The sequence below is a fragment of the Rhincodon typus genome, chromosome 1, assembly GCF_021869965.1.
Source record: "Rhincodon typus isolate 14 chromosome 1, sRhiTyp1.1, whole genome shotgun sequence".
Lineage (NCBI taxonomy): Eukaryota > Metazoa > Chordata > Chondrichthyes > Orectolobiformes > Rhincodontidae > Rhincodon > Rhincodon typus.
In genome coordinates, this window is record NC_063332.1 from 18,835,534 (window position 1) to 18,846,882 (window position 11,349).

The 11,349-nt window shown below is 43.8% G+C and overlaps 1 protein-coding gene across 1 annotated transcript in view; it reads left to right on the plus strand.

The window, feature by feature from the left end:
* Nucleotides 1-10,571, plus strand: part of adra1d (adrenoceptor alpha 1D) — a 61,247-nt gene extending 50,676 nt beyond the window's left edge. The window contains exon 2 of the mRNA XM_020532722.2: nt 9,771-10,571. Coding sequence (XP_020388311.1) covers nt 9,771-10,390 — 620 coding nt within the window. The 3' untranslated portion in view covers nt 10,391-10,571. The remainder of the gene's footprint in view (nt 1-9,770) is intronic.
* The last annotated feature ends 778 nt before the right edge of the window (nt 10,572-11,349 follow it).

Genomic DNA, 11,349 nt, shown 5'->3' on the forward strand with positions numbered 1-11,349 from the left:
GTCTAGACAGTGTCGGCCTCCCATCAGATTAACCCGGCAGGTAGGCAGTAATCCCAACCCTTTAGAGATGTCGGCAGAGGCTAGCAGCTATCTCGTATGAACTCTGACACCAGGAACAGTGGCTAATGTCGGTACTGCAATGGGGCTTACCATGATGATCACTGGATGATTCACAGATGGAGTGATTATGGATGGGTTAGGGGTTGCACAAAGGGATGTGGTCAGCCATGGGGTGGAGGGTGGTCAGATACAAGGAAAAGGGATTAGCTTCCTTGCAAGGCGGTTGAGAGATTCAGTCAGTTAGGATTGTATTCACTGGAGTTTAGAAGAATGAGGGGGCAACCTCATAGAAACCTATAAAGTTCTAACAGAACTAGACAGGTTAGATTCAGGAAGGATGATCTCAATGGTGGGGGAGTCCAGAACCATAGGTCATAGTTTAAGGATAAGGGATAAACCATTTAGGACTGAGAGGAGCAATTTATTCACCCAGAGAATGGTGAGTCTGTGGAATTCACTGCCACAGAAAATGGTTGGGGTCAAAACAAAGTGTTTTCAAGAAGTAGGAAGATATAGCTCCATATATAGATTTGACTAAAGAGATCAAGTGATATGGGGGAAGGGCAGGATTGGGATATTGTGCTCAATGCTCAGTCATGATCACATTGAATGGTGGAGCAGGTGATGTTGAGTCCCTTGATCGGGCATAGGGTGTCCATGGCTGAGAGACACACCCAGAAGATCATTGGCCAGTCCAATGGGGTTGACTGTTGGGTCTCCCTGAATCGATTCCCTCACTTGTCACGAGTTGAATACTAGACTTCAATGCTGCACCTTATTGGAGGGAAGTGCAAGGGCAGCAGGATTTGTACTCCACATTCTACAAAATCGCAGCCACTACCACCCCAAACCAGGAGGGCATCAACTCCTCCCAATGTTATTACATTAAATTTCCACATAATGTCTATGTGTTTAGCTATCCTTTATCTGTTGACAGTTCTTTAGCAGTCATTATTTGAAGCCTTTCACTGAGGATGTAACTTCTATTTACTGAAACAGCAAACAGATGTGCTGCAAATGTACCAGCAGCAGGAGTCCCTGCCAAGGCCTATCTGCCCTCTGTCTACATTGCAACTGTGAGCACATTTTAAAAATATTCAACTGGCTGCGAAGCCTTTCAGTTGTCTCGCTGGTCAAAAGTGATGCAACATCACTGCGAGTTCAGCTTTTAACTCTGATAATACAGAGTGAAGAAAGTCCTTCAGCCAAATCAAACCAAGAAGCTAACTTTTACTTATAATCATAGATGTCCATTTTTGAGGATGATTTTTCTGTTCATAGCGGCAAAACCCATTTCCTTTAAAACATTAACAAATTCATCCAAAATTAAAACACAATACTAACAAGTTTGCCTGCTGGGAGAGATCAAAGCAATTCTTCAGTCCATGTTTCTATTGAGTACAGCTCATCATTATGAGCATAGGTCAGGTATCGAATTCATGGACCATGGGAATCATTGACTGTTGACCTAAACTATGATGAATTGTTCTAAGCAAAATTCAAAATACCAATGAAAATTTATAACGTCAAAGAAATAATTTTCCACTTGCATCTCTCTCTTCACAGCAGGACTTCCTGAAGTAAGTTACAACCCGTTGATTGTTTTAGTTACTTTTTATCTTTAGGCAACAATGGGGTCTAAATTGTGTACAGCAAGATCTCACAAACAACCAATGATTAGAATGACCAAATGGTCACTCTTCGACTCTACTGTTGGATCATTGAATAGTACCAATGTTCAACTGAACAAGAGGATTTGAGCTTAACTTGAAAATAAAATGTCTGAAAATGCAGTCCTCCCTCAGAACTGCAGCATTTCCTCAGTCTTGTCTTGATGCATCAGCCTAGACTGTGTTCACCTTCATTCAGGAATGCTCTGCCCAAAGGCAGGTTTTGGGCTCATTGTCCATTTCAGCTTCACCCTAAGATTCTTAATTCCAGATATTTTATTGAATTCAAGTTCCACCGTCTGCCATGGTGGGATTCGAACCCTGGGTCTCTGGATTAACAGTCCAGCAATAATACCAGTAGGCCATCACCTCCACTTTGCACACAGGCAGTACATGGGGCACATTCTGGAAGTATATACCAACATCTTCAAGCTCAAATCCATAGGCTAAGACTGAGAGGAGAGTTGAGAAGTTTCATTGCGGTTGGTGGCAGTCTAGAAGCCACTGCCTGAAAAAAATGGTTGAGTAAGAAACATGTGAGCACTAATTAGATATTCCAGTGCATTGCCATAGCCCCCCAGACTATGGGTCAAGAGCTAGAAAATGCTGTTAGTGTAGTCAAAGTCTTTGTTGATTAGCATACATGATGGACCAAATGGTTTCCTTGAGTGTTGTAAATGTCTGTTGATTTGAATATCATGAAGGATCTTTTCACATCATAGAATCCCTACAGTGTGGAAACAGGCCCTTCAGCCCAATAAGTCTACACCAAACCTCAGAGCATCCCACCCAGACCCATCCCCCTATAACCCACCTAATCTACACCTCCCTGAAACACTACAGGCAATTTAGCATGGCCAGTCCACCTAACCTGCACATCTTTGGACTGTGGGAGGAAACCGGAGCACCCAGAGGAAACCCACACAGACACAGGGAGAATGGGCAAACTCCACACAGACAGTCACCCGAGGCTGGAATTGAACCCAGGTCCCTGGTGCTGTGAGGCAGCAGCGCTAACCACTGTGCCACCGTGCTGCCAATCTGTGTGCCCCAAATGGCCACTTGGTTCCTCAAGCCTGCTCTGCCTTTCAATAAGACCATGGCTCCACATTCCTGCCATCCCTGATATGTACCGTCCAGGTGAAACTCTGTACCATGGCAGTATATTTGTTAAATTGTCTGCTATACAACCAGGTCCGAGGGTGACGACATTCAAATAGAAACATCTGGACATAGATGGGAGATCGAGTGGAAGCCATGGATCTCTACATCTGAATGTATCATTATATTCATATCAGTTTTTCCTCCAGTTGCTTGTGTTCAGTGAGTTGGAGGGAGTGACTCCACTTCTATAGATTTAAGTGGCTCATGAACCAGGGCCTTTGATACCTCTCAGTTTCTGGCATTCCCTTGTGTTATATTCAGAGTATGTCACAGACATGTGCAAGTCTACCATTGACTCCTACTAACTTAATTAGATTTCACACACATGGAACACACTGAGGTTCATATTGTATGGGATGGATGTATTCCCATAGCAGGAATTGCATCGTATTAGGTCACCAAAGCGAGTGCACTTATACCAATAATTTACTGCAGCATAAAGGAACCATCCCTCCTGCAATACTAACAGTGAGGCTTATTCATCTGCTGAAAGAATGTGAATTTAATCTTCAATTGAGAAACTTTGTGATGGAAGGCCAAAGCCAATGCTGGATAAACCTGCAAAGATTAGAAAGGGAGACAAGATAATGAAGAGGTTGGGTTTAGGTGGTGCCAAGCTTAAATGTTAGGAGGTATTATCATGTCTCAATATCATCATTCAGTACTGGAACTCAGACTATAGTTAGCTGTATAGTCACTACTTACATCACAATTGTCACAGAGGTCTAAAAATAGTTCATTGTATGATGCATTTTCAGTGGTTTCCACATTACAAGGTGTGATCTAAAAACAAGTCTCATGAACATTGGATAATGGAAGACAATAATTAACCAGTCTTACCATCAGAATAACCATTGGTAGCTTTCATAAACAGGGAGTATCCATTCATTTCATTTTTCCTTTGATAAAGGAAACGTAACCTACCTTCTCATTCAATCGACAGGACTAAACAAGGGTTAAAACACAGTTTTTTGTTTCCGTTCTGATATTTCTTCACAGCCTGTTTAACATAGAGCAGCTGGGCTGATTGGTATGGTAATGGTGCGAGTCAGTGCTCAGACTAGCCGTTAAAGCCGTTTCCAAAGCCCATTAGTGTGAGTTAGCACAGTGCTCTCTCCAATCAGTGGGGCCTGCCACAAGCCAATTGCAGACCTTAACTGAAAGGGATCTTTCTGGAGTCAGTGATATATATTGTACATGCATCAAAGAAATGTAGAGATGACACTAGTTTTCAAGTCTGCAACAGATTTATTAATGAGAGTTTTAACAGATCTCTGCAGTCACAAAAGTGATTTCAGCTCTGCTTCCTGTAGCTTCTGTGACCACTGTTTACTTGCTGTGACTCCACACCCATGCTAAGTGAATCAAGTACAGTCAGCGTAGATCAGTTACCAGACTCTCAATAATCACATACTGAACAGTTGAACAATACAGTCAGAACAGAAGTGCACCTTTGAGCTCCACAAAGAAGGATTGGGACTTTGCTTCCCTATGTAGAATGAATCATCTCTCCCGTGCACACCACCAAACCTTTCCCATCTGCAATTTACTTGAGTGGCAGCAGGCAAGTGTCTGAGCTGCCAGATCTGTCCATGTCAGTAAATAGGCAGGTATATCTCTGAAACAGAAACAGAAGTTGCTGAAAAAGCTTATCGGATCTGCCAGCATCTGTGAAGGAAAAAAATCAGAGTTAACGTTTCGGGTCCGGTGACCCTTCCTCAGAACCCGGACCGGACCCTAAACATTAACTCTGATTTTATCCTTCACAGATGCTGCCAGACCTTGCTGAGCTTTTCCAGCAAATTTGTTTTTGTTGTTGTATGTGATGACAAGGCCTGGTGTGTGGGGTAGGGGCCTGGGACATGGGAGAGCTTAGGCGGTAAAATTATTGAGCTTGACATTGGGTCTGGAGGGTTGCAGGGTCCCCAAGTGGAAAATAAGGTGTTGTTGCAAGCCAGAGGCAGAGATGTTGGCCAGGGAACAGGGTGGTGTGTTAAAGTGACAGGCAACTGGAAGCTCAGGGTCTTTTTTGCAAGTAGAATGTAGATGTTCTGCAAAGCGGTCACCCAGTCTACGCTTCGTTTCCCCAGTGTAGAGGAGACCATGTTATGAGCAGCAAACGCAGTAGACTAGATTCTGGGAAGTGCAGGTAAAGTGTTGCTTCACCTGGAAGGTATGTTTGGGCCCTTGGATACTGGGGAGGGAGGAGGTAAATGGGCAGGTGTTACATCATCACCAGTTACAGGGGAAGGTGCTGTGGGGCTGTGGGGAGTGAAGGAAGAGTGGACCAGAGTGTACTGAAGGGAACCTCCCTCCAGAAGGCAGACAAGGGAGGGGAGGAGAATATGTATCTAGTGGTGGCATCTTGCTGGAGGTGGCGGAAATGGCATCTGATGATCTTCTGGATGTGGATGCTGGTGGGATGGTAGCTAAGGACAAGGGGAACCCTATTGCTGTGGCGGGAGGGAAGAGAGGGGGTGAGGGCAGAAGTGCGGGAGATGGGTCAGACATGGTTGAGGGCCCTGTCGACAACGGAGCTGGGGAATCCTTGGTTGAGGAAGAAGGTGGACATTTTGGAGGCTCCCCTGATGAAATTGGCCTCATCTGAACATATGCAACAGAGACAGGGGAACTGAGAGAATGGGATGGAGTCTTTACAGGAAGCAGGGTGTGAGGATGTATAGTCCAGGTAACTGTGGGAGTCAGTGGGTTTACAGTGATATTAGTGGCCAGTCTGTCCCCCAAAATGGATACAGAGATGTCGAGGAAGGGAATGGAGGAGTCAGAGATAGACCAGATGAAAGTGAGGCAGGATGGAAATTGGAAGTGAAATTGATGAACTTTTCCAATTCTGAATGTGACAGGAAAACAGCACCAACGATATCCTCAATATATCGAAGAAAGTGGGTGGGGCTGGAATAGGACTCTTCCCTGGCCAACATCTCTGCCTCAGGCTTGCTGCAGTGTTCCTGCGAAACTCAGCACAAACTGGAGGAACAACACCTCATTTTCCATTTGGGGACCCTGCAGCCCTCCGGATTCAATATCGAGTTCAATAATTTTAGAGCCTAAACTGTCCCATGTCCCAGCCCTCTACCCCACACATCACATGGCCTACCATTACACACTACCTGTTGTTAGTCACTAACAGTTCTCATTAACAACTATTCACCCTCCCAGCCTGGTCATTATCAACTCCTTTGTCTATCCAACCGCACTTCGCTGTCTTCGGGCTCTATCCTTTATCCAATCGTTTACTCCCTACCCCATCCCCCTCCCTATTTTCTGCATGTAAGCTGATGTTTTCCCAGCTACCATCAGTTCTGAGGAAGGGTCACCAGATGTGAAACATTAACTCTGATTTTTTTCTTCACAGATGCGACCAGACCTGCTGAGCTTTGCCAGCAATTTCTGTTTTTGTTCCTGCAGCATCCGCAGTTCTTTCAATTTTTATTTAGGTACATCTCTGATCCTATTGGCCGTGAGAGATATCAAAGAGGAGTCTTGAGTCCTGTGTTTAGCAGTACACGTCAACCTTTATTCAGAGCTGTTTACTAAGGCATCTTAGGAGACATCCTTGGAAACAGATTCCACCAGTCATTCTGCCTCCCCCAGTCAAGTGCAGCATTTTATACATTCCACGTCACAATAATTACATGCAACATTAATGTCATTGTTAGCCCTAATCTACACATCCAATCCTGTTATCACACTATCAATGATAGACCACTCTCTGGACAGCGTTAGGTCTTCCCATGATTTCATGATGTTTACCAGACATCTTTATCGCCAGTTCTGAGGAAGGGTCACCGGACCCGAAACGTTAACTCTGTTTTCTCCTTCACAGATGCTGCCAGACCTGCTGAGCTTTTCCAGCAACTTTGTTTTTGTTCCTGATTTACAGCATCCGTAGTTCTTTTGGTTTTTATCTTTATCTCTCTACCAGTTGTTCTAAAATCTGTAAGTTCTATATAAAGTTATATAGTCATACCTCTTTATAATTCTTTGACAAAGCTGACAAGTTGAGGAACAGCTCTCTCTCTCTCGGAGCTGAAGGGTACGACTTCTGCTATTCGCATTCTGTAAATTGGTTTTAAACAGAAGTTTGATTCCTGGATGAACCTTACTGTCTCTATTTAAATAATTTTCACACTATTTTTCTTTCCTTAATAGCATCTATTCAAATTCCATTGATAAGGATGCAATTCAGTCACTTTCACAGCTTTATCAAGTCAGTAAAAGAAAATTATTTGAATCCTCAAGGTACAACAGGACACAACCTCAGTCCCACCATTACCTTATAATTGGTCTCTGTCATTCTCCCCTTGATCTTTGGATGCAAGGATCTGCTTAAATTATCGACAGATCCACAAGGCTGTTTGCTGAGCTGTAAAGCTGCAATTGTTTATTTTCTTGAAGTCACACTGGCCATGTTTTACAACCCCCTTATACCACCTACCATGCTGTGTCTTGGCACTCTCTTAGAGATTATCTGTTTACACCATTTGTTGGTACTGTTCTGGTTTACAGAGCAGAAATTTTCTTTACTGCCTACAGCTATCTGATCAAAGAAATTCAGTTACATCTCTTAATGTTTGTTTGTAGGTTGCATTTTAATTTACAGTTACCTGAAAAGTTCAGAATACTGTGGGATCAGACTCTTCCTTCTACATTTTACTAAATAGTAAACTTGGGGTTGTGGTTAGTGCCCAGGTATCTCTTATCTAGGTTTTTCAAGAATGCTCCATATCAAAAATATTTGTGTTTAGATCTGTCTTTTTACATAAATCTAGTTAAATTCCGCTGTCTTTTCTCACTGGGACCCTATTATGATTCTCACAGGACCTTTCATTATCTTATCTGATAACTGTTTGGAGACCACAAGTCTGACTGTGAAAGTCTGCTAAATAAGCTGAAAATTCCCTTTCAGTTGCCTTATGTAAGCTAAAAAAAACCCTGGAGAGCCACTTTATGTCAACATTAGTCATGGGCAGCTGCAACAATCAGAATTCCGATGGACAGCTGTTGGCTGGATGCGAATGTGACTCAAGGAATAAAACTGATTGGATGTCACATAGAATCCCTACAGTATGGCAGCAGGCCATTTAGCACATTGAGCCCACAGTGACACTCTGAAGAGCATTCCACCCAGACCCAGCCCATCCCTGTATCCCTGCATTTCCTGTGGCTAATCCACCTAACCTGCACACTGTGGCCAATTTAGCATGGCCAATCCACCTTAGCCTGCACGTCTTTGCACTGCGGGTGGAAACCAGGGCACCCAGAGCAAACCACACAGCAACATGGAAGATAGGAGCAGGAGGAGGCTATTCAGCACTTCGAGCCTGCTCTGCTGTTCATCACAATCATGGCTAATCCTGCTTTCTCCCCATTACCTTTGATCCCATTCGCTCCAAGTGCTATATTTAGCTGCCTGTTAAATACATTCAATGTCTTGGCATCAACTACTTCCTGTGGTAATGAATTCCACAGGTTCACCACTCTTTAGGTGAAGAAATGTCTCCTCATCTCTGTCCTAAATGGTCTACCCCGAATCCTCATACTGTGACCCCGGTTCTTGCCACACCCACCATTGGGAACATCCTCCCTGCATCTATCCTGTCATGATTTTATAAGTTTCTACGAGATCCCCCCTCATTCGTCTGAACTCCAAGCACAAAACAATCCCAATCTAGTCAATCTCTCCTCAGACCTCAGTCCTGCCATTCCCGGAATCAGCCTGGTAAACCTTCACTGCACTCCCTCAAGCTCAACACAGACAGTCACCTGAGGGTGGATCCAAACCCAGATCCCTGGTACTGTCAGGCAGCAGTGCTAATTGCTGAGCCACTGTGTCACTGTTAGATGCACACTGTCACCCACAAACTCCCTCCCTAACCACTAGCTCCCACTGGGCATTTCAAATTCTTGCCTGATTGAGTTGTTATTTAATTCCAGCTTCCTCCTTGAGTACAACTTTCTGACACTGAGTTTGTCTCTCTTAAATAGCCTTAGGCACACACTTTATTTGCAGTCATATGCATTGAGAAGGAGGTAATTAACCAAATGAGAAATGTTTTGAATTGAGGCTGAAAGCACTGCGTAAAGGCAAATTTTTTTCTTTTCTTTTTCTATTGAAATGGAATGTGAATTAAATTAATGTCGCATCTGAATAATTGGATAAATAACATCTTAGAAATTGAAATCAGATTTGAAACTCAATCATTCAAAAGAGCTTATTACTTATCCTTTACAAGCAGCTTCTGGTAGAACTTGTAAATGCACCTGTATAGACGTAGGGAAGGTGTTTTGACTTCATGGAAAAATCAAATTAGATAAAGCCACTGAGTCCTACAGTGCAAAAACAGACCCTTCATTCCAACTAGTACATGCCGACCGTAATCCCAAACTAAACTAATCCCATCTGCCTGTGCTTGACCCATGTCCCTGCAAACATTTTTAATTCAAGTACTTATCCGAATGTCTTCTAAAAGTTGTAACTGTGCCCATATCCACCACTTCCTCTGAAAGCTCATTCCACACGCGAACCACTCTCTGTGTAAAACAGTCGCCCCTCATATTTTTTTTAAATCTTTCTCCTCTCACCTTAAAAATATGCCACCTAGTCTTGAAATCCCCACATCTAAAGGAAAAGACACATGTCATTCACCTTATCTATACACCTCATCATTTTGTAAACCTCTGTAAGGTCACCTCTCAACCTTCTGTGCTTCAGTGGGTGAAGTTGAATGGGAGGAGGCTGAGGCGTAGCCTAGTGCTGGGTTTGACCAGATGGGGCCAAATAGCCAATTTCTGTTCTGTAAATGCAATGAAGAGAGAGTAGTTCATCAGGTTTTTTTTTAAACTGTGTTTCAGGTGCTTTCTTTCCATCTATCAAGCCCTCTGATGTGGTTTTTAAGGTGATCTTCTGGCTGGGTTATTTCAACAGCTGCATCAATCCCATTATCTACCCATGCTCGAGCAAAGAGTTCAAACGGGCCTTCATCAGGCTGCTCAAGTGCCAGTGCCGGAGGAGGCGACGACCACCCTGGCGGGTGTACGCACACCGTTACTGGAGGTCCTCTACCTACAGTTCGGAGCGCAGCTCCGAGGCTGATGTGCTGAGCAGGTCCATTGGGAGTTGCAGGACATTGTCAGTGAGCAGTTCCTTCGCGCTGAGCCAAAGGCACCGAGGGAGCAGCACCAGCGAGGACATCAGCGGAGACAGTGGTGCCAGTCGGACACTCAGTCTTCATGGCTGGAAATTCTTCCCGTCCTTGTCCAAATCGCCCTTCCAACTCCGTGAGAAAATGAACAACCTCTCCAACAAAATCCGAATGGGACAGCACAGGCCCTGCACGTCAGCTGCCAGTAAGGTAGACAATGTCCCAGTGGAGTCCATCTCCATTGGAGTATGCCAGGAATTCAAAGAGAACACCGCTTATCAAATATACGAAGTCACTGACTGTTTCGGACTGAAAGAGACAGATATTTAAGGTGGGAGTCAGGAAGGACTAAGATATACGTTCTGTAACTGTGTTTGTCATGGATTGTTGTTGTGTTTACATTGCCAACTTTAGCGAGAGTGACAAAGATTGTTTTTCAAGTACGGGGCCAGGAATTTCCTGGCGCTTGCCCTCTGATGGCTCCCCCACATTCTTCAAGAGTCTAACCCAATCACCCACTTACCTCCCTTCGGGGACCCTCTGCATTCAGCTGCAGTAACATCTACAGAAGAGCAACGAAACCCCAGGTAGACAATATAAATAGGGTATCCTGCAAGCTTCTGCTGAACTTAGGGAGCTGCTCAAACGCATCCATGAGAAATATCCCGGCAACAGTGTCCAACATGTGAGCATGGGGCAGGAGAAGCATCCCAGTTCATTTATTTATTGATGTCCTCACTCTCGTTCCACCTGTGCTCAGCCACACAAATCTAGCTCGGTGTCAGGGACTAAAACCTCCCCCGCCGATAACAACGAGTGCTTTATTTTTTTAAATTCATTCTTGGGATTTATTGCTCTTCCCTAATTTCCCTTGGAAACATGGAAGATTCATGTATGATTTGAAATTGGACCCAAGTCACATCACAAGCGTTTTCACTAGAGACAGCAGGAGCCTGACTAGACTGGGACAGTTGAAATGAGAGACACTCAGATTAAAAAAGGAGAGATATCTCTAATAAGAATTAAGGCAGATTGGGTAGATTTAATAGCTGTACCTTAAATGCCTAACATGGATAAACTTCCTGGTCCCCAGTCTGCTGATATCCCTCCTCTTCTTCAACATAAAATTGATCAAAAAGAAAGCATCTGTTCCCACTGCACTCCATAGGATGGTTAATATAGAAGGTATAGAATTCTTGGAAGATTATAGAATTTAATTCTTCCATGTTTTAAGAAATAGCCAGATGTTGCTTTGGAAATCGCTACATAACTATTTAAAATAAAAATTC